At 44.5% G+C, this 23,422-nt stretch overlaps 2 protein-coding genes across 2 annotated transcripts; both read right to left on the minus strand.

Annotated features, from left to right (window-relative positions):
- Positions 1–13,633: 13,633 nt before the first annotated feature.
- On the minus strand, positions 13,634–17,599 carry timm10 (translocase of inner mitochondrial membrane 10 homolog (yeast)). Its single transcript, XM_084318158.1, has 2 exons — positions 17,390–17,599; positions 13,634–16,288 (listed from the first exon to the last, which is right to left on the minus strand). The coding sequence occupies exons 1-2, from the start codon at positions 17,458–17,460 to the stop codon at positions 16,093–16,095; spliced, it is 267 nt and encodes an 88-aa protein (XP_084174284.1). The 5' UTR covers positions 17,461–17,599; the 3' UTR covers positions 13,634–16,092.
- Positions 17,600–17,880: 281 nt separating this feature from the next.
- On the minus strand, positions 17,881–22,234 carry LOC311231552 (uncharacterized protein). The gene is made up of 2 exons (XM_084318176.1): positions 20,965–22,234; positions 17,881–18,486 (listed from the first exon to the last, which is right to left on the minus strand). Exons 1-2 carry the CDS (start codon positions 22,052–22,054, stop codon positions 18,134–18,136), a joined length of 1,443 nt encoding a protein of 480 aa, XP_084174302.1. The 5' UTR covers positions 22,055–22,234; the 3' UTR covers positions 17,881–18,133.
- Positions 22,235–23,422: the final 1,188 nt, after the last annotated feature.

The raw sequence follows: 23,422 nt of genomic DNA on the forward strand, positions 1-23,422 counted from the left end.
TCTGTAAGAGTTTCTTTGTAAACAATAACCATGTGCGTTACATGTGTCAGGACCAGGCAATGTAAACAGGTAAGATTAATATGTTAAACATAAGGATTCTTGTATCAAGGTATTACAGTTCGTATTGTGTGCCCTCTTATTCTGGAAAGTCTGCTTTAATATTTGAATACTTCAGCTGTGAATAAGGTATATATTCAAGGCTTATTTGGTCGTGTGTCTCACCACTCTTACCATATGCAGCTCTTGTTTGTAGAATTAGCTTGCTAACAAAATGGGAGTATATCGACAAGTAAGCAAGGTAAGTAGGTCATAGATTCAACACATATAGTAAGTCATCATTTCAGCATACATTAATATTTTGTTACATTTCACCACCCCCTTTTTATTTTATTTTTTTTTAATGGGGTAAACTGTGTTATAATAGGGCAGCGATCCGCCTGCACCCTGTACATTTATAGGTCTAAAACGTCCCGAGGCTTCACTGCTCGGCCGGATCTGGTGTAGTATGAAGCTGAGTTCTCTTCTGAGTCCTCTGACAGTTCAGGGTCGTTGGTCTCCGGCGGTTGATCGACGCTCTCTGGCATACCGTCGCTGTCCTGGAAGTGTTCCTCTTTTGTGTCCCTCAGGTGCCTGCGGTTGCGGCGGTATTCGCGTCCATCTTGGGTGCGAACGTGGTATGACCGTGCAGTGTTGGCTGGTTGTATGACTACTGCTGGCCTCCAGCGTCCATGTTCTTGGAGCCTGACAGATTCACCACAATGTAGTGGGGGAAGTGGTCTAGCTGACCTGTCATAGTATTTCTTCTGGTGCTGTTGTCTCTGCACTCGTTTGTCATGTCCATCTTTGGGGCTTACTACCCCTGGCCGCAGCTGTTGGTTGGTGCTCGTGAGGGTTGAGCGTAGCCTGCGGCTCATCAACAGCTGTGCCGGCGATTTGAAGTTGTCGACTGGGGTGTTACGATACTCCAGGAGGCTTAGGTACGGGTCTCTTCCGTCTGCCTTAGCCTTGTCCATGAGTGATTTTGCCGTCTTCACAGTTCTCTCCGCTAGTCCGTTGCTTTGCGGATAATGTGGGCTTGACGTGACGTGTGTAAACTCCCACGACTTGGCGAATGCCTCGAACTCTTTAGACTTGTATTGTGGTCCATTGTCTGAGACTATGGTCTCTGGGACGCCATGCCTGGCACAGGCTGCCTTTAGCTTGTGGACAACAGCTGCCGATGTGGTGCTGTGAAGTCTGTCTAGTTCGAAGAATCTGCTGTAATAGTCGACGGTCACAACATAGTCCTGGTTGTTCCAGTTAAAGAGATCTGTCCCTACAACCTGCCAGGGGCGGTCTGGGATACGATGAGGCATCATAGGCTCCTTGGTGTTTGATGGGCGGCGCTCTTGGCATATTGAGCACTTCTCCACGACTTGCTCTATATGTCTACCCATTCCAGGCCAGAACATGATGTCTTGTGCTCTCAGTTTGCATTTTTCCATTCCCATGTGGCCTGCATGGATCTTGATCAGCATCTCTCCTCTGAGGCTGGTAGGGATGACTATTTTCTCCCCTTTGAAAATGATTCCATTCGATTTGGATAGTTCATCTCGGTGATTCCAGTATTCAGTGATGTTCTGGGGGCATTGTTTTCTTTCCTCAGGCCATCCCTCCAGGATAGCCTGGCTGAGCAGCTTTAGCTGTGTGTCATTGTCTGTTGTTTCTCTGATCTCCTGTAGCCTGTCGTCGTGCACAGGTAAGCTGTTGTATACCATGTGTACCTGAAGGTCCATCCCTTCACTGAGACCGTCGTCGTGAGAGGTGAGTGATTTCCTGGACAGCGTGTCGGCAACTGGGATGTCTTTCCCAGGGCGGTGCACGATCGTGAAGTTGTACTTGTGTAGTTGTAGTATCATCCTCTGTAACCGCGGTGGGGCTGCGGCGATCGGCTTCTTCATGATCGACTCCAGGGGCTTGTGGTCAGATTGCACCATAACATGGCGACCGTAGGCATATTGGTGGAAGCTTTTGAATCCATAAAGGACTGCGTACATCTCCTTTTCGATTTGTGCGTAGTTGACCTCGCTGTCCGTGAGTGATCTGGATGCGTAGCTAATGGGCCTTCCTTCCTGCATCAGCACAGCACCCAGACCATACTTTGATGCGTCCACTTGCAAGCTGAGCTCCTTATCTGGGTCAAAGTAAATGAGGACTGGCCCCGGTTCACTGGTAAGTATGTCTTTCATCTTTTGGAATGCAGCGTCATGCTGCGCGTCCCACAGAAACCCATTCGATTGTTTAAGCAGCTGTCTCATGGGTGCGTTGATCTCGGAGAGGCTCGGGGCGAATTTCGCCAGATAGTTGACCATACCTAGCACGGTCTCCAGTTCTGCACGGCTCTTTGGCGCCTCCATCTCCTTGATGGCAGCTATCTTGCCTGGGTCAGGCTTCATGCCGTCGGCTGAAAGGACGTGCCCGAAGTAGCTCACTTCGGTGGCTCCGATGGTGCACTTGTCTGCGTTGAGCCGAACGCCTCACGATCTCACCAACATTGCATGTAGATTCTTATCGTGTTCCTCTCTGGTCGCGCCATATACAAGGATGTCGTCTACTACAGCTGCTACTCCGTTCAGTCCCTCGTATGTCTCGTCGATTTTCCGTTGGAACTCGTCCTGGGCAGAAGCGAACGTCGTCAGCTTCGATGATTCTGTGGAGAGCTTGATGGACCAGTATCCCGACCTTGCATCCAGTACGCTGAAATAGCGTGCACCTGTTAGTCTGGGTGTGATGTCCTCTAGTGTCGGCAGAGGGTAGTGCGGGCGCTTGATAGCCTTGTTTAGCTCCTTAGGGTCCAAACATAGTCTGAGCTTGCCTGTTCGTGGTTTCTCAACAATGACCAGTGCACTGACCCACTCCGTTGGTTCGATGACTTTAGCAATGATCTGTGTGTCTTCCATACTCTGTAGCTCCTTTTTTAGTCGGCCACGCAGGGCGATCGGCGTCCTTCTCAGTGGGCAGACTACTGGCGTGGCGTCTGGGTCTATATGGATGTGACACTCTCCTGGGAATAGTCCGATCCCTTTAAACACGTCGTGGTATTCTTCCATGATGGTCTGTTTATCTGTGTAGGCATTTACTGACAACACTAGTTTAATGAGGTCTGTCATGTACGAAGGTCTAACGACCGCACCGAATGGTATCTGGAGCAGGCTGTACATGAACAGAAACAGCCTCTCTCAGTAAATGTTTTCAAAATAGTCCCGGGCAGGTAGGTAATAACAAACACAAGACGTTGTTCCAAAAATAGTAAATTATATTTATTATGCCGGGTAGGAATTGAAACCTCCACTGATGTTTAGATAGGCAACCAAGGGAAAAAACAACCCACAAACAATTAACAAACAGGGAGAAGGTTAAGGGGAGAACAGACAAGGTAAATATAATAATAAAGTAAACTAGGTAAGCGCCCACAGACACTCACCAACCAGCCAGGGGTTGGTACTGGGAAAACCCCAACAAAGGTACCAAAAGTACAATTCCACACTCAGTGGGATCTAGGCCTAAAGCCAACAGGAGAATCCTTACTCCAATGGAGGAGTGGCGCAGAGGCCAACAATATCTATATACATATACTAGTACTTTAGTCCACCCGAAGCAGCAGCTAAGCACAGTATCAATTCCACCACAGTGGCAAGCAATGGCAACCTCACTCTTCTCTGGTCACGGGCAATTGACAGAATGAGGCGCCCCGACGTGTGTGTGCTGTCAGGTATTTGGCTACCCATCCCTCTCGAGGTGATTGCCATCAGCTGTCATTCATTAGGCAATCAGCACTCTTCAGTAGGAATGGGCAGCACCTGACAGGGAGAGAAAAGAGACAGCATTAGCTCTCATGTTCACACACACACACATCACATACAAAACATAACACATTAAATATACTAACCTGATGTTCAGAAGGTGTCATAAATACAGTAATAATGGTAATGACCAACCCACGTACCCAGGTACGTCACAAGGTCCATATTCAGGCATGCCTGTAAACCTAGAACTGGGGGTGCCTGAGTGTCTACTATGTAAAAGTCTAACATGTCACGCTCTTTGTATTTACACTTTAACGTGCATGTGCCCTTTACCACTAGTTTCTCTCCACCATATCCTGTCAGTCTGCGTGAAGTAGGCTGTACTTTGCGTTTATCTTGTAAACTGTGATACTCTCTCAAAGGAATTACATTTACTTGTGCACCTGTGTCTAGCTTAAATTTAAGCTCTGTGCCCTGTTTTCCTACTTGTATGTCTGCGAACGCTTGTTCTGTTGCATCAAACCGTCTGTCTGTCACGGTGTCTACATAAAGTTCGTCTGACTCTTCTCCTGACTCAGAGCGCATGCTAATCTCGTGTACTGACTTTTTCTGGAAACTACCGGCCCTGCAGACTTTAGCAAAGTGGTTCCATTTTCCACACTTCGTGCATTGTTTCCCCCTAGCTACACAGTTATCTCCTTCCTTGTGAGCTCTACTCCCACAGTATCCACAGTTCTTACGTGTGTCTGTGTCGCTCGCTCTGTTCGCTCTCTCTGTCCACTCTGTTCTGGGGCGGTACCTCTGTGCGCTATACTTCTGTTCATGTCTGTGCACCTCGTGCACGAGCTGCTCCTGTGCGCTGCTCGTGGCGCCAGTAAAGCTCTTTATCTGTGATTGTGCTAGCTCGTGGGCTCTAGCTATATCTACCGCTTTGCCTAACGACAAGTCTGATCCAACGTTTAATAGTTTCTCTCTTACTTTTGTTGAGTGTATGCCAAACACTATGCGGTCTCTAACCATCTCATCATTGTTCACATATGCACAGTCCTTCACGAGTAGTTTCAATGCAGTGACAAATTGTTCAAATGACTCGCTAGGTTGCTGGGTTTTTTCATGGAATTTGTACCTAGCGAAAATCGTATTCCTCCTTGGAAGTACGTATGCTTCGAAATTGTCATAGTAGCTTTTCAATACCTTTGCTTCATCTGCACTGAGAGTCCATGTGTTGTGAATGTCTCTCCCTTTTTCTCCGCTCCACAGTAGCAGGTAGCTACATTTCTCGTCCTCTCCTTTCTTCTTGAGTGGGCCCGAAAACATTAGCTCCGCGTGCTGCCTGAACTTCTTCCATTCTCCCGGTAAGTCCAGAGAATCCCAATTCATCCGTGGCGACGGGACTCCGTTGATATCCATGTTCATCCTGCTTCTGACACCATGTCGTATTCGATTTAAAGAGAATAATCTTCAGGACGAGGAGATTGCATTAAGATGTTTATTCAAGGTAAGCATTAAGTAATCATGAGTGTAACTCCATCCACGGCTGGCAGCCAACTGGCTGTCAGGACCCCTTGTGCAGGTATTCATAATAGCAGGGTGCGCCTGTCGTAAAATGAGATATTCAAAGCATGAATATTACACTAGCTATCTGAGGAAATATACGTCAACCAATATATCAAACGTTTGCTAATGAACAATGCAACAAAGTTCCGATTATTCTGACATCCGAGGTGTAGAAAAGACGAGAGGTAGGCAAGGCCAATAGGGGGTATCTGCAGAGCCAGGCGTGGACGGGTTTGAGGCGGGGCTTCGTGGCGTAGACAAGTATTAGTGGCCTGGACAAGTATTTGCACTACTGCGCATAGGGGGGGGGGGGGGGGGGGGGGGGCTCTGTGCGCATAGGGGGGGGGCTCTCTCGCTCGCTCCCTCTCTCGTTTACGACACACATACACAACTTAACTTTCGTCTCGTTTACATCAGGGTCCCCCATTTTCAACTTCACTTTCGTCTCGTTTACATAGATCCCCCATTTTCAACTTAACTTTCGTCTCGTTTACATAGGTACGTAGACAGTAATGTTACATCTAGACATTTATGACATACCAGATCTAGTAATAATAGAGTATATATGTAGCCGGTGTGATCTCGTCTGCGTTGTGTTTTAGTCGATTCGACCCCTGTTAAGGGATCGCCCTGAGTGGGAGTTGAACCCCGGACGCCCGCTTCCGGGTCTGGATGCCTCTGGGGAGTGAGTTTACTTGCAGCACCGCTTACCATCCACAGCCACGTCACTACTTGTACCCGTGACTGTGGATATACTGCGGTACCTCCGTTACATATACATTTGAGGGGGAATACATTTACATTTAGTCATTTAGCTGACGCTTTTATCCAAAGCGACTTACAAGTTCTGTACGACAAGCCATCAGGAAGGGCACAACTCTATCAGCTGAGTAACAATGTTCATAAAGTGTTGAGTGCTACAGTGTAGGTTAGTTTATTAGGACAAGTGCATGACAGTAAGGTTAGTTAGGGTTAGATTTTTTAAAAAATTTTATTCAGATAATGGTTGAAGAAGTGCGTCTTTAGTCGACGGCGAAAGATTGGACGGGTTTCGGCTGTCCTAACTGGGGTGGATAGTTCATTCCACCATTGTGGGGCAAGGACTGAGAATAGGCGACTTCTCTTTGATGACCCTCCCGGAGCTTGGATAGGAGTAGGAATAAACTGTACATATACAGCACTGTTTGAACCTGGCACACAACATACTTCACATGTCATTTTTCTTTTTGTGGAGACGAAGATGATGAGTACCAGTCTTCTCCTCAGACATATAAAATCAGTTTTTCAATACAAGTACGACTCAAGACAGAACATTAGTATGCAAAATAAAAAATTAACACAGATTTTGAGTGTGAATGAAAACTTTATTTTAACAAGATTGCAGAATGGGTACAATACAGTACGGCTCAATACACACAATTGTTAAGGGGATGCAGACCAGAGAAAGACGTTTGTCTTGTTTACATCAGGGTCATATCAAACTTAAACAGTTGGTTGGGAATGTATGTCCATACATTGTTTGCTGGCTACATGTCACAACAATATGACCAATCAGTAGTGCAAATACTTGTCCAGGCCACTAATACTTGTCTACGCCACGAAGCCCCGCCTCAAACCCGTCCACGCCTGGCTCTGCGGCTCTGCAGATACCCCCTACTCGGCAAGGCAGGTGAGCGTAGATGGTTATTACAGGGATGACACGATACAGTCTAGTCCTATGCAGAGCCACAGAGAGTAGGGGGTATCTGCAGAGCCGCAGAGCCAGGCTGGACGGGTTGGAGGCGGGGCTTCGTAGTCTGGACAAGTATTAGTGGTCTGGACAAGTATTGCGGATGAGGGGGGGGGGGCTCTCTCGCTATGTGTTGGAGTGCGCAATGTGTATGCGCATGCGTGTGGACTGGAGCATGTGAGAGTATAAAGAGTCCATTTTTTGAAACCCGTCCAATCTTTCGCCGTCGACTAAAGACTCACTACTTCAACCATTATCTAAATAAAAAAAATCTAACCCTAACTAACCTTACTGTCATGCACTTGTCCTAATAAACTAACCTACACTGTAACACTCAACACTTTATGAACATTGTTACTCAGCTGATAGAGTTGTGCCCTTCCTGATGGCTTGTCGTACAGAACTTGTAAGTCGCGTTGGATAAAAGCGTCGGCTAATCATAAATGTCTAGATGTAACATTACTGTCTATGTACCTATGTAAACGAGACGAAAGTTAAGTTTACTCTATTATTTCGCCGTCGACTAAAGACTCACTTCTTCAACCATTATCTGAATAAAAAAAATCGAACCCTAACTAACCTTACTGTCATGCACTTGTCCTAATAAACTAACCTACACTGTAGTACTCAACACTTTATGAACATTGTTACTGAGACGAAAGTTAAGTTTACTCTATTATTACTAGATCTGGTATGTCATAAATGTCTAGATGTAGCAGTACTGTCTATGTACAAGTTTACTCTATTATTACTAGATCTGGTATGTCATAAATGTCTAGATGTAACATTACTGTCTATGTACCTATGTAAACGAGACGAAAGTTAAGTTGAAAATGGGGGAAGGTAAGTTGAAAATGGGGGATCTATGTAAACTAGCATGGCTTTGTCATTATTCCAATGTACCCCCCCCCCCCACCTCCAATGTACAGCCGCACCCAACCCCATCCCACCTACCCAACCTCCTCCAATGTACAGTTTCTATGTCAAATGTATGTCAGTATTCAAATGTACAGTGTGTGTCCCCCCTACCCAACCCCCCCCCCCCCCCCACCTCCAATGTACAGCCCCACCCCACCTACCCAACCTCCTCCAATGCACAGTTTCTATGTCAAATGTATATACACTCTTTTTCTGGATTTTTTTAGTATCACAAACAGTACTGTATTTGAAAATCTGGTATGTCATAAATGTATAGATGTAGCAGTATTGTCTATCTGTATGTCGTGTGTGTCATATGATGAATTGAAAATGGGGGACCCTGATGGAAACAAGACGAAAGTCTTTCTCAGGTCTGCATCCTCTTAACAATTGTATGTATTGAGCTGTACTGTACTGTACCCATTCTGCAATCTGTTAATAAACTTTTCAATCAATCAACGAGACGAAAGTGAAGTTGAAAATGGTGCGCAGTAGTGCAAATACTTGTCCAGACCACTAATACTTGTCCAGACCACGAAGCCCCGCCTCCAACCCGTCCAGCCTGGCTCTGCGGCTCTGCAGATACCCCCTATTGGCCACAGAGCCCAACGTCTGGGCGGGGCTTCGTGGCGTGGACGTGGCTTGTGGCATGGACCTGGCTTTGCACTACTGCGCATGCGGATGAGGGGGGGGGGGGGCTCTCTCGCTCGGGTGAATACCAAACCAAGCCGCATTTCTCGGAGACGCTCTCTGATTGGCCGACGCCTGTTTCTACACTGGTTAAGCTTAGGCACTCTTCGAAGTTGGTTATGGTTAGAGTTTGTCTTAGAGCGTGACGGCAAGTTCTTTCGACGGTTAAGCTTAGGCACTCTTTCGAAGTTGGTTAAGGTTAGAGTTTGTCTTAGAGCATGGCGATAGAACGCCAGGTAGTTTGCAGGCTGTTTGGCGCCCCCCCCCCCCCCCCTCATCCGCATGCGCAGTAGTGCAAAGCCAGGTCCATGCCACAAGCCACGTCCACGCCACGAAGCCCCGCCTCAAGCCACGTCCACGCCACGAAGCCCCGCCCAGACGTTGGGCTCTGTGGCTCTGCAGATATACCCTACTCAACCTGACCGGTGTTTACTTCCTGAGTGACGTCAGAGTAGTACGGAGGCCGTCACGTATAAAGCTTGTGTATAGGACTAGCACAATGCTCTACATCCTTCCTCTTAAGTTGTGCTTGCAAATACTAACAATGCTCTACAGGCTAGTAGGCTATAACAAATTAAGCCAGATTACTACTAATATCTAGCATGTGGCTATTTGAACAAACCACAGGTTAACTGTACTTCAAGTGTACTGGTAATACACAACAGGTGTATAGTATGAACGTCATTACTCCTTTTTATTTTTTTCCCTGAACAGTCCTTGTGACAAACACTACATATATCTGCTGTTTGGCCTGCAGACGCGGCCTGCCCGTGAGATGTACGGAGACTGAGTGTGCGGGTGAGTCTTTTGAACAGTCTCTTGTATCCGGTGTTGTTGAGCATCTGCCTCCTCTGTGACAGGGTGACTGTTGCCTTCGGGTTGGCCAGTCGGATGTTGGAGAGTGATGTCGGGGTCGCTGAGGTCACCCTGTGGTGGTTCCGGTTCCGAGATGGGAAGAAGGTATCTCCGGTTCCTTCTGTACCCTCCTCCTTCTGACTCCACGACGTAGGACCTTGGTTCCTTACAGATGCTCTTGATTGTGCCCATCCGGTCGAATCCATGTGGAGTCTGTAACCTCACTACATGTCCCTGGGCCAGTGGCTGGAGGGGCCTGCTTGATCTGTCATAGCACGACTTCTGAATGCTGCATTTCTTCTCGAGCTGTGCTTTGATCATCTTGTTGTCCTTCGCCTTAGGAACCAGTAGTGTCTTGCAGATGGGTAGGGTGGTACGTGTCTGTCTTGACATGAGCCGCTCAGCCGGTGACCCAAGTGACTGGTCACGTGGAACGTTACGGAGGTTGAACAGATTTAGGAAGACGTCTGTTCCGTCCCGTCTGGACCTCTCCATGAGTTGCTTCGCGCTGCGCACAGCTCTCTCCGTCTCCGCTAGTCCATTCGCCTGCGGGAACTCCGGGGTACTGGTCACATGGTCGAAGTCCCAGGCCGAGGCGAACTCCTTGAAGCGCTGGCTTGTGTACTGGACTAGCACAATGCTCTACACGAGGTAATACTTTTAAATTGAGTTTTTTGCGATACCATTCAACTCAATATCGGCCGTACTAAAATATTCCACACTTTGCACAACCACAACAGGTGGCTCCAATGTGCGTTCACGCGCTACATTGACAGGTCAGACACACAGCCCTTCCTAACTTCCCTGGTCTCTTCGACCGGGGTAAGGGTTGGTGCTAGATCGGCGGAGTCATCAGCGTTATTGGTGGACTGGTGGTATCCGTTTTTGGCCAAGCTTTGGCAACAAAGTAGTCGTAATCTTAACCATAAACGATTATAAAACATATCCCTGACTTTAACCACTCCCACTACCTACAAAAATAAAATAACTGTAAACATTGTCTTCCGGGCCGTCCAATCGACCAAAACCAACAGCTACGGTACGCGTCTATACTTTCGACAACAAATTTGTGTTTCCGCGTTCGAGTTTTGCGCTCTGATTGGTCACGCGCGTTTCTGGTCATGTGACATGTGCGCCAATCGTGGGACGGCAAGTTCGGCGCCTATTTCCGGGTCTAACAGCCTGCAAACTACCTAACGCCTAGTTTATCACTGGTTAAGCTTAGGCGACTCTTTCGCAGTTGGTTAAGGTTAGAGTTTGGAATCAGGGCAGGCGTTCTATCGCCATGCTCTAAGACAAACTCTAACCTTAACCAACTTCGAAAGAGTGCCTAAGCTTAACCAGTGTAGAAACTTGCAGTCCCACGATTGGCGCACATGTCATATGACCAGAAACGCGCGTGGCCAATCAGAGACGCGGAAACACAAATTTGTTGTCGAAAGTATAGAGGCTTACGGCGTAGAACATTTTTGTAAATTCCAATCACAGACTCATTGTATGTAGAATGTTTTCTCAATTTAAATACAAGTTTGATTGTATGTGTATCAGGCAGAGCATCGTTAATCCAGATGAATACTTTATTAACAGCTCAGAACTCTGAAATTACATACCTGGGTTCCATACTAGAGGAAAATCTTTCCTGTGACAAAATGGCATCCAATATAATCAAAAAAGTCAACCAACAAACAAGATTCTTGTACCGGATCTCCTCTCTGGTAAACAAGAATACCCTGAAGACTCTGGCAGGAGCACTCATTCAAGGGTACTACGATTATGCTTGCACCTCATGGTACCAAAGCACCTCAAAGGCGCTAAAAACAAGATTACAAACATCACAAAACAACTCAGACTACTACTTGACCTTACTCCTAGAACCCACCTCACCCCTGCCCACTTTGACTACCTAGGATGGCTTAGAGTAGACGACAGAGTACAGCAACTTGCAATGGGCCCGGTCTACAAGATACACTACACCACACAGGTACCCATGTATAGGCGGCGGGTCTATTAGGCCAGGGGGGGCTATGCCTCCCCAAAATATTATGCTGGGAATTTTGAAATGTATATATAATATATGTGCGCAGGCTGCTGGCTATTGTGTGTCTTGTGCTGCAGCCCGCTGGCCGAGGTGTCAACGACGAAGGTGTCAGTCGGCTAGGTGGCAGCGTTTAACATTCCAGGTACAGGCAGTAACCAATCACGCATAGGCTCAGGTTAAATAATGTAGCCACATAATTCATAATGATCATCCTGATCCCGCAGGCGGAGTAAAGCAAACATCTGCATTCCGAATCTCCGCCCGCCGATCGCTTTGTAGCGAACACCAGCGCACTATTTTGAGTCAAATTTCAAAAAGCTAAATGGATATACGGTATTTTTCCAAGGCATATAAACGAAGTAATTTAGAAGCTGCACCGGGCTGCCCCTGGACATAACTACGGATCACCTGAGGCTATATGTTGCGTTATCTTAGCAAACAAGGGCTTGCTCTAAGTCTAAGAGGACCTGATGAGATCGTGGAAACGTTTTAGAGCTACTGTATGTACATTGTTTTCAAAGCACGATGAGATCTAAATTACGAAAGACGTTCCCTTCATTGCTGTTAGCACTGCAACTTGTGATTCAAGTCGTGAACGGTCTTTCTCAGCAATGAGGCACATCACATCCAAAAGAACAACAATGCGCCAGTCTGCTTCACATTGAAAGTGATCTCACAGGGGCAGCTAGGTGGCGCAGTGGGCAAGGTGCTCGCCACCAACACAGGAGATGCTGGGTTCGAGCCCAGCTCTCAGCGTTGCTACCAGCTTGGCTAGTCGTTCATACTAATACAATTGGCAGTATTAGGGGGTGGGAAGCTGGTGGGTGGGGATCGGACGTTGTGGACAGCGACTCCTACAGGTCGGTTGGTGCGCCTGCGCAGTAGAATCAGGAAGCGACGAGGGCGGCGTGTCCCTCCCACACGGACCCGCGCCGCTGAGAGATCGCGCTGTGCAGGTGAAAAGATGCGACGGCTGCCTCCTCGAGTACCGGAGGGGACACGTGATGCAAGGCTTTGTCCACATTGCAGCCGGCTTGTGGGAGGCATGGCCTAACAACATTTGAGACAGGGGAGGGTAGAATTGAACAATACGAAATTGAGGACGGGAGAAAAATAAAAAAATGGGGAGAAAAAGTAGATAAAAAAAAAAAGTGATCTCAGACAGTTAAAGCAGAAAAGATCATTGATGCCAAGAAAGACGAAACGTCGCATTTTGCTGCATTAAGGTAAGACAATGGTTCATCTATTATTGGATGCCTTCATTTGAACACTTAATTTGCACTGTGTATTGACAAAAAAGGAAAAAGTTCACGCCCTCCGCGCTATATAGCCTACCCTAATGTCCGGTTCACGCGCCGCCATATGACATATACATGTCGAAATACTTCCCAAAGGTCAGTGAATACCACGCCCACAACACCAGAGGGAGTTCCACAAATCATGTGCAAAACAGATTCGGCTCAAACAAGGGACTAAACACATTTCGCAATTATGCCACAACAATGTGGAATGCCCTACCCACAACCATAAAAAGATGTGAATCCCTACCCACATTCAAAACCACTCTTAAAGAGCACCTACGGGAGGCTGCAATTCGAAACTGGCCACCATAAAGGTCCAAACCCCCCCCCCAAATAGACAGTCTCCTCCCCACCCTATGTATATATCTTCTCCCACCCCCTCCTAATGTAGTCTCCTCCCCATCATATGTATATAATCTGTTAGGATCTATGGGTAACAGTACTGTATATTTGCATATCGTGTCACAAATGTAACAGTACTATATACCTGTATGTCCCAATGCCATAAATGGCATGCATGTTGTGTATGTCATAAATGTTCATGTTCCTGCACGGTGCAGGTGGTAGCTGCGACAATACACAACATAAAAGACACAACGTCACTATGAATTGAAAATGGGGGACCCTGATGTAAACAAGACAAACGTCTTTCTCTGGTCTGCATCCCCTTAACAATTGTGTATTGAGCCGTACTGTATTGTACCCATTCTGCAATCTGTTAAATAAAGTTTTCATTCATTCAACATAGATCTAATAAAGACTGATATAATTTTATTAGGAGGCTAGATGAACTTTAAACATTTGTACAATTTCAACATGCACATAAGTTTTACACAGCAACAACTGTCACAATGAAATCACACAATAGTGTTCTGAAAAATATGAAAATGATTGCAACCATCACACTCAAAAACATGGTCCACATATTTTCAAAAGTCCATACAAAAAAGAAAAAAATATTGGAGCAATGTCCATTATAACTTAGAAAAAGACTTAACTGACTAGAATTGGAGCAGTCTGTAAGTCTTAGGACAGTGACATTATTTTGGCGTTGTACTCCAGCACATTGACAATGATGGTTTCAGCTTTAATTCAAGGATGTTTACATCCATGTCGGGTTAACCTTGTAGGAAGTGGAGCCCTTTTTATACATAGGCCACCCATTTTAGGGTAACATTTTTATTCCACAAATTAGCAAACTAAAGTAACCATATTTAATATTTGGTTGTAAATCCTTTGCAATCAATGGATGCCTGAAGTCTGCGAGCCTTAAGTGGTCATTCGTGAAATCAGAGCCCAAACCCCCTCAACACGTTGCAATGGAATTCTAGCTGTACAAGTGACTCCGAATATTCAAACAGTGTAGTTGACTTCTGAGTGATGTTTTGTCCCATCGCTGAGGATAAAGATAATATAAATCATCACACTCCTGTCACTATAAGTGAAAGTACAGCTAGATATAGGTGCAACTTTTTCCTGTCCAATTTCTCCATCGACTTCCATAGTAAAATTGGAAATGAAAAAGTCAACTCAGAAGTCAACATGTTCATACTGTTAAGAGTATTCTGATGGAGTTCACTGTACACCTAAAAACCCACCAAATCCCTTTCAGATGTACAGAGGGGCATTGGTCTCTACTTTGCTAGCAGGAGACAAAATCATTTCACAAGATAGAGGGTTAGATAAATACAGGGTTGCAGACTTCAGGCATCGATGGATTTGCTATTGAATATAACAAATTGCAACTTTATTTAAGTTTGTTCATTTGTACAATTACTTTTAGTCCACTAAAATGTCAAAATAAAAAATGGGGGGGGGGGGCACAATTTATAGAAAGCGCTACAATTAATACATTCACTGACATGGATGTAGAGCACCCTCAATTCAAAGTCTGCAGCACTTTAACCTCAATTATTGGTCCACTTCGAACCTAATGTGCTACAGGAGACAAAAACAAAAAAGAAAAACACAAAAATGTCACCAACACAAGATTTACCAACTGCACTGTATATATGACCCATGTAACCAGAATCAGATGTTTGTATCCATGATGCCATGACATACAATGGCAAAAAAGTAAACTATGAATAGTGTATCTGGTAAATGAGGGGAAATAAATGATAATATATATTTTGGCTCCATGTTTATTTTCACCAGCCCAATCCAAAAAATTGGACACAGTTCTTTGTCTACATGACGGACAACTCTTCAGTTATGTTTTAATGTGTCAGACTTGTTAGAAGTGACTTAAGAATAAAGTATGACTGTGGCATTACATCCCTAATTAACATTGTGCACAATGTTGCACCATAAAGAACAGGGCATTATGTTCACACTACAGTCCCCTTTAAAATGGGGAAGCAAAAACAATGCAAACCAAGTTACAATCCCCTCCACTCTCAACTATGGCTTATTCACATTGTTTCTAGGTTAACAAGGATGCTGCCAGTTTGACAATTGTGTCTTTCAACTTTCTACAAGCCCATTGTTCTATTTATTTTAGATATATCTTTGTTGTAAGAATAATAGTAGCTAGCTTAACAGTTGTGCTTATACAGTAGATGCACTATTTACTGTGTTTGGGAACATGCACACTAGCTAGCATCTTCAACACAAGGTTCAGCTACAGAAAATTATGAGACAACATGGGCAGGGGCGTAAGGTGAATAGAGACTAACATGTAAGTTGAAGTTGTATGTCCAAAACAATAATAAATGATGATCCATCAAATGGATCTCAGTGGCCAAGACGTCACTATGGCCAGTTTCAAGGTTTCTAGACCATCTTCGCCTAAACCACCAAAAGCAACAATGGACGGCCTATAGGCAAAATCAACCCTCATTCAAAACCTTTCAGGCCAATCTTCAGCTAACCCCACCCACCCCTCCCCACCAAGTGCTCAATCACCTCCAAGCTCATACTTTGCTTCATCATCGCTGTGAAGAGAAGTTTCTCCTAGTCACCTCATCATCAAGCAAGTCTTAAGATTTTCACCCAAGCAACCAATTCACCCACTCCTCTCTTCTTACAACAGTCTCTCCTATACAGAATCCAAGGCATGACAACCAGTTTCCAAGCCCTCTCCCAAACACTACTTCCCATTGACCATATTCACACGGCATGCATTTTGCTTTGTCATACTCTGGATGGAATTCCTTTCCACCCTGTTCCCATATAGGCCACTGTGTGAATATGGTCAATTCCCCCTCTCTCGTGGCTCTAGCTGCTCCCAACAGCAGACTTCCTCATCATCTCTTCATCCTGCACAGAGAGCTCTGTGAGTTTGCGTCCCAGCCTCTCATGGAGATCCAGGTATTTGGCCACACAGCGGTCAAGGCACACAGACTCTCCCTTTGTCAGCTCTGCCTCCTTGTAGTGGGGGGGCACACACTTCCTGTGGCAGGCATTGGTCATTCTATAACAGATATGGGAGCAAGTTACATATTGGATAAAGTTACAAGGTGTATTCGTACACAGTTCCTTTACTTCTGTAAGCGGTATTTATTTTGTTAAAATAAGTGCTAATATTCTACATTCCGAAAGCCATCACTGATACAGAGTGTTTGATCAGTAACATGGGTCTCCCAGTCCCTCTGCTCTGCAGTAAACACAACAGTAAATAAATGTGCTGGTATCTATCCCGTTACCAATTTATCCAATCAGGAGAGAAACCTAGATATATATATATATTTTTTAAACTTATTTCAAGAAATCTTGCCAAGACACATTTGCGTGAAACTAGTCCCCCCTGCCATTAGTTTGCAGGCTGTTAGACCCGGAAATAGGCGCAGAACTTGCCGTCCCACGATTGGCGCACATGTCACATGACCCCTCCTGGTTGGATAAAGTGGGAAGGAATACCAGACAATTTATTTTGTTTACTGCAAAGCGGAGGGACTGGGAGACGTTAGTGACCACAGTCAGAATGTATAGCTATAATTTGTAACATGTAGACCACTTATTCTAAGAAAATAAAAATACCACTTAAATTATGGTATGTCATAAATGTATAGATGTAGCAGTACTGTCTATCTGTATGTCATGTTATGATGAATTGAAATGGGGGACCCTGCTGTAAACAAGTCGAAAGTCTTTCTCTGGTCTGCATCCCCTAGTTTTCAATCAAGCAATCATATTTAAGTACAAGTAGAGGATTATATGCATTTGACTTGTACTTATCAATCATGATTATGCTTAATGTCATTAAAGACGGGATTTGTAATTAAATGAGTCGCTTACAACAGCCCCCAATTTAGTTGGTCCATGCAACACATCTAACCATACATGCAAAGCTCACAACTATAGCAGTATATGGTCACTGCGTCCATTACAAAATGGCTTGACGTTAGCTTGCTAGACTACTGTACCGTAATGTCAGATACGCCAAGTTAGCTATATAACGTACAATACAACTTCCTGATGTTAGCAGTCTACGTTATTATATGCATTACGTTAGCTAGTATGAAAATGTGCAGTGTAAAGTCAGCCAAGTGGGAGGTTAGCCATTCAGCATTACCGGTTGTACATATCAGCCATCATTTCCACTTCCAACTCCGCCGCCAGTTGTTGTGCCTTCATCGGGTCCATGGTTTGCAATTCTAGTTCAAATGTTCTCCAAAAAATTTATAAAAAACAGAACGCCAGATAACGCTGCAGAGCCAAGCAGTTTACAACTCAACTGGCCGCTTCTTCCGTAACCTTCAAATCTGGAAAGGAAACACGTGCGTTGTTCCCCCCGGTCATTTGAGAACCGCACACACATCCGCTATCAATAAAGCTTAATTCAAAATGGCAAAAAAACGTCATCCTGCTAGTATAGGGAAAGAAATCCTTTCTAAAAGTGTGACGAGACAGCATGCATACCAGGTTGTGATAAAACACCGTTGGCATTTATGATTAATCATTTAATAAAATAAAATTCTCATCAATTTGTAACAAATGGGGTTACACTAACAGCCCATATCCAACAACATACTGCCAAATGATTAATCCAAATAAAAACCCGGCCATTACCCACATGAACCAAAAATGAAATAAGTAACTAAATATTATCCATTCTTGGACAAATTCAAGATTAACAGATGCAAGTGCAAATTTCAAAAGTTCTTTACAAAGATTCAGAATAAAATCTACCTAATTTGGTAATAGTACTCTGATAAACCAGAGTAACAAAAACATACTGTAGTCCGAACAAAACCCTTACAGATTGACTGCAGCGTTAACTATATAAACAATGCGCTAAAAGCCACACATTGAAAACCTAGGTAAAGGAAACCTCTTCGCCAATCACATCAATCTCATTTTCATCTTCCTCTTCCTCTTCTTCTGGAATCAGATCTATGAGGTTAAGTCCTGTCCCCGACTCTCTGAACTGAGGGCTTTTTTCTGGGCTGTAACTCAGAATGTCGACCTCCTCTTCCTCCTCAACCCTCCCAATGACCCTATGGATGTCCGTTGATGGGTGCCTCTTCTGAGGAGTATGTGGGTTTAGACTGGAGGCAGCAGCCACTTTGCTTTCGTCCAACAGGTGGATATGGCTGTGCACAAGGCTATCGACAGTGGCTGCCGATTTCTCTCTGTACAGCTCGCTCAGGCTCTTGGGTGCATTCTGATCTGTAGGAGTGAAGGGAGGAAATTACATGATAAAGCTTACATGTAATTTTCAGAATTATAGAGTGCCTATTAGGTTGCATGTTTTGACAACATGATGAATATCACTGCTTGATTGATTAATTGAAAACTTTATTAACAGATTGCAGAATGGGTACAATACAGTACAGCTCAATACACACAATTGTTAAGGGGATGCAGACCAGAGAAAGACTTTCATCTTGTTTACATCAGGGTCCCCCGTTTTCAATTCATCATAACATATATGACATACACGACATACAGATAGACAGTACTGCTACATCTATACATTTATGACATACCAGATTTACAAATACAGTAGTTTGTGATACCAAGAGTCTAAAAAAGAGAGTATATACATTTGACGTAGCAACTGTACATTGGAGGAGGTTGGGTAGGTGGGGTGGGGGAACTGTACATTGGAGGTGGTTGGGTGGGGTGGGGGGGGTTGGGTAGGTGGGGTGGGGGAAACTGTAGGGGGAAACTGTACAACTGTACAAGCAAAACTGTACATTGGGATATCGACAAAACCTTACTTTGTCCCAAGAAGAGGGTCTTGTGTATTATTGGGTTAGGACATTTACTGTACATTTACAGGGGCCAGTTTCAAATTGCAGTCTCCCGTAGGTGCTCTTTGAGAGTGGTTTTGAAAGTGGGTAGTGATTCACATTCCTTTACAGCTTTGGGTAGGGCGTTCCACATTGATGTGGCATAATTGCAAAACGTGTTTAGTCCCTTGTTTGAGCCGAATCTGGGTTTGACATGATTTGTTGAGCTCCCTCTGGTGTTGTGGTCGTTTTATTCACTGACCTTTGGGAAGTATTTTGACATGTACATGGGTACCTTAGTCGTATAGTGCATCTTGTAGACCAGGCCCATTGCAAGTTGCTGTACTCTGTCATCTACTCTAAGCCATCCTAGGTTGTCAAAGTGGGCAGGGGTGAGGTGGGTTCTAGTAGTAAGGTCAAGCAGTAGTCTGACCAGTTTGTTTTGTGATGTTTGTAATCTTGTTTTTACTGCCTTTGAGGTGCTTTGGTACCATGAGGTGCAAGCATAGTCGTAGTACCCTTGAATGAGTGCTCCTGCCAGAGTCTTCAGGGTATTCTTATTTACCAGAGAGGAGATCCGGTACAGGAATCTAGTTTGTTGGTTGACTTTTTTTATTACATTGGATGCCATTTTGTCACAGGAAAGATTTGCCTCTAGGATGGAACCTAGGTATGTAATTTCATCTTTCCTTTTGACAATATTGTCACCCACTGTAACTGAGAAGCCGTCGGTCTTGCTGAGTTTGTTATATATATATATATATTTGTATCTCTCTTTCTCCGATTTTTTTCTGTTTTCTCCCCGTCCCAATTTAGTCGTTGTGCCAATTGTCGCTGACATTCTTATTCGCTGAATGACGGGGTAAACAAAATAGCCATGTGCAACTGTGAAACCTGAAACCGCGCCCACTCCTCATTGAGCGACACCACAAGTTCACTTAGTAGCTACAAGCTCGTAATTGAATTAAAATGAAGACAACTATAGATCGTTTTTTTGTAAAGAAAAATGTTGCAGTGCTTGTACCGGTCTTATTCCTGTTTACAATCATTTACATAACATCTTAAGAAATTACTGTGTATGGGAACTGACAAAAAAAGGTAACGGTAAAGGTAACGCTTAAATGTATTATTGCAATGGCAAAAGGCGCTGTGAAGATTTTTGGGTGCACCTAAATTATAATAATAATAAACTTTATTTGTATAGCACTTTTCAGACAGAAGTTGCAGTTCAAAGTGCTTCACAACAGTAAAAAATACAGGCATAAGCAAGCATAAAAAAGATAGGTTAAATTATGTGCTGCTGGTGCACCTAAATGAAAGAGTTAGGCACACTGGTGCAACCAATGTAAAAAGTTAATCTGGAGCCCTGTAATGGCATTTAAATGCTGTGACCAAATGTTCATCTGAAACAACAATGCTATTACCTCACAACTGAGGCAGGAGAGCTTATTGAAGACTATCGTAGAACCAACCAACCTTTACCCCCCCCCCCCAAATAGACAGTCTCCTCCCCACCGTATGTATATATTTTCTCCCCACCGTATGTATATTTTTTCTCCCACCCACCCACCCCCTCCTAATGTACAGTCTCCTCCCCATCATATGTATATAATCTCTGTTAGGATCTATGGGTAACAGTACTGTATATTTGCATATCGTATAATGTCACAAATGTAACAGTACTATATACCTGTATGTCATGTATGTCCCTATGCCATAAATGTCATGATGAATTGACATATGACATATGTTGTGTATGTCATAAATGTCACTATGAATTGAAAATGGGGGACCCTGATGTAAACAAGACAAACGTCTTTCTCTGGTCTGCATTCCCTTAACAATTGTGTGTATTGAGCCGTACTGTATTGTACCCATTCTGCAATCTGTTAAATAAAGTTTTCATTCATACCTTTATCAGGATACTTCAACAGATGCTCTTCTTCTCCTCCATCTATTTCCATATTAGTCACCTCTTCCTCTCCCACACCAGTCTTCCCCACACCGTTTGCCCTCAGCTCCTCTATAGCTGCAAAGCAAGATAATGGATGGTCCTCATCAGCAATAACAATCTCCTCACTGGAAAAGTCCACTTTGCAATCCATTTGTCCAGCCACACTTCTGTGCAGTTCCTCAAGTCTCACTTCCTCGGGTCCCCCGGTCTCTTCACTGGGGGCCATTTCCAGATATTTTCCCTCCACGTCAGTGCCTCGGGGATGCTCTATTTTGTCTGGCTCCATGGTTGGACATCTTCCACCTAATGGTAAATATTTTACCATCACTTCCAGGCATTGCAAAGCATTGCTATTTCCACTTTCTTGATCGTCTTTATTAGTTTCAACAGGCAGCTCATTGTTGTTTACATCTTGGCCTTGTGGTTTGTTGATTTTTTTCAGAGTATCCTCAACTTTGTCTCCATGTTTTATAGACCGATCTTTGCCAGCTCTAATAATTTGACAGTGTTCTTTATCAAATAGAGTACCAAGGATGCCATCGGACGTGTTAATCGTACCTCTGTCTCGTCTCAAAGTGGCGTCTTCATTAATTTTGGTTTCCTTTGTTACCTCGCCAGAACCGCTGTCCGTTTGACCACAATCCAAAGCTTTCCCTTCCTTTTGGAAATTGTTCTCAGTTTCACTAGTTTCTTTTGTCTCACCGTTTCCATCGGAAATCCTGGTCTTGAAGTGCCTGTGTTTTATAAGCTCTTGAAACTCTTTCAAAGTCACTGTTGGCATCCGTTTGGTGGGTGTACGTTTGTTATCTGGGCTTATTGCCGTGTCTTTGTCCGTTTTAGTACCATTAGCATTCTCAGGACTTGGGTTCTGCTTTTGGTCTGTACTTGGCTCAAGGGCCGAAATGCCACACAAGGATGCCTGCTCTGGATTCTGTGTGTCTTGTACAATACTCCTTACCATTCTATCTGATTCTGTATTTGTATCCATCATCCTCTTCCTGTACTTCCTTTGTTTGTCCCCCCTTTTTTGCAACTCTTGTGTTCCCATTTCTGCTGTGGCTATACGTTTGTTATTTGGGCGTATTGCTGTGCGTTTGTCTGCTTTATTTCCCTTAGCATTCTCTGGATTTGGGTCCTGCTTTTGGTCCCCATTTGCCTCAAGAGCTGAAATGCCGCATGAGGACAAGGTTTGCTCCGAGTTCTGTGCGTCTTGTATCTTACTCCTTACCATTCTATCTGGTTCTGTATTTGTATCCATCATCCTCTTCCTGTACTTCCTTTGTTTGTCCCCCCTTTTTTGCAACTCTTGTGTTCCCATTTCTGCTGTGGCTATACATTTGTTATTTGGGCATATTGCTGTGCGTTTGTCTGCTTTATTTCCCTTAGCATTCTCTGGACTTGGGTTCTGCTTTTGGTCTCCATTTGGCTCAAGAGCTGAAATGCCTGAGGACAAGGTTTGCTCCGAGTTCTGTGCGTCTTGCATCTTACTCCTTACCATTCTGTCTGGAGTTTTTTGCAACTCTTGTGTTCCCATCCTGGGAGACGCATCATCACGGTTCTCATGAGCTGTGGGGGGAACAGCACTGGTAGGGTGAAAAACCTCTTCTGGCTTTATCTTCCGAGGTCTCCCACGCTTCCGTTTGGGTGGTTCCACTTTGTCCGTGATCCCAACAACCTTGGCCAGGGTTCCAAGTGCAGAGGGAGACCCTACAGTGTCACTCTGTGCTCCTGGTTGTAGAGTGTTTTCTGAATAACCTCTAGTTCTGATAGTTCTAAGGGACCTAGGCTTCCTGGCAGCCATTTTAGATCTCTCTGTGACCTCCGTCAGTTTCTTCGGTTCCCCTGTGTTTTTGGGTGACATGCTCAAAGGGTTTCTGACCCTTTCCCTGTCTTCAGCCAAGACATTATTGGTTGACAGACTGACCGAGCAGACACTCATGTTGACTTGACTGCGTGTTCCACCTTCGTTGTATTCCAATAATTGATCACGGCTATTTTTTGCACAACTCAGCAATTTCCTCATCTTCTTTGCAGGTTGTGTGTTGTCTCCTGTATCGACCCTTGGTCGCTTTGACAGATTCTCCACCCCATCACACTTGGATTTCAGTTTTGCCACAATCTGACTAGTAGCGGGGAACCTTTTATATTTCCTCTTTTCTGCTACCTTATTTTCTATGCACACTCCTTTGCTTGTTCCACCATGTCCATTAATCTGAACTGAATCATTATTACACACTAGACGTGACCGACGTTGCTTTGACTGGCGAGGGTCATTTGTATCTTGTAGTGAAGGACATGTCTGCTCTTGGTGAACCATTGCAGTAAGAGGAAAATGTACGATTTCTGTGTTCATCAGGAGCCAAGAAACCCCCCTTTGAGGTGGTTGTTGACCTCTTTCACCATGGCTTCTAAAATG

Source organism: Notolepis coatsorum (genome assembly GCF_963971535.1).
Source record: "Notolepis coatsorum genome assembly, chromosome: 7".
Taxonomy (NCBI): Eukaryota; Metazoa; Chordata; class Actinopteri; order Aulopiformes; family Paralepididae; genus Notolepis; species Notolepis coatsorum.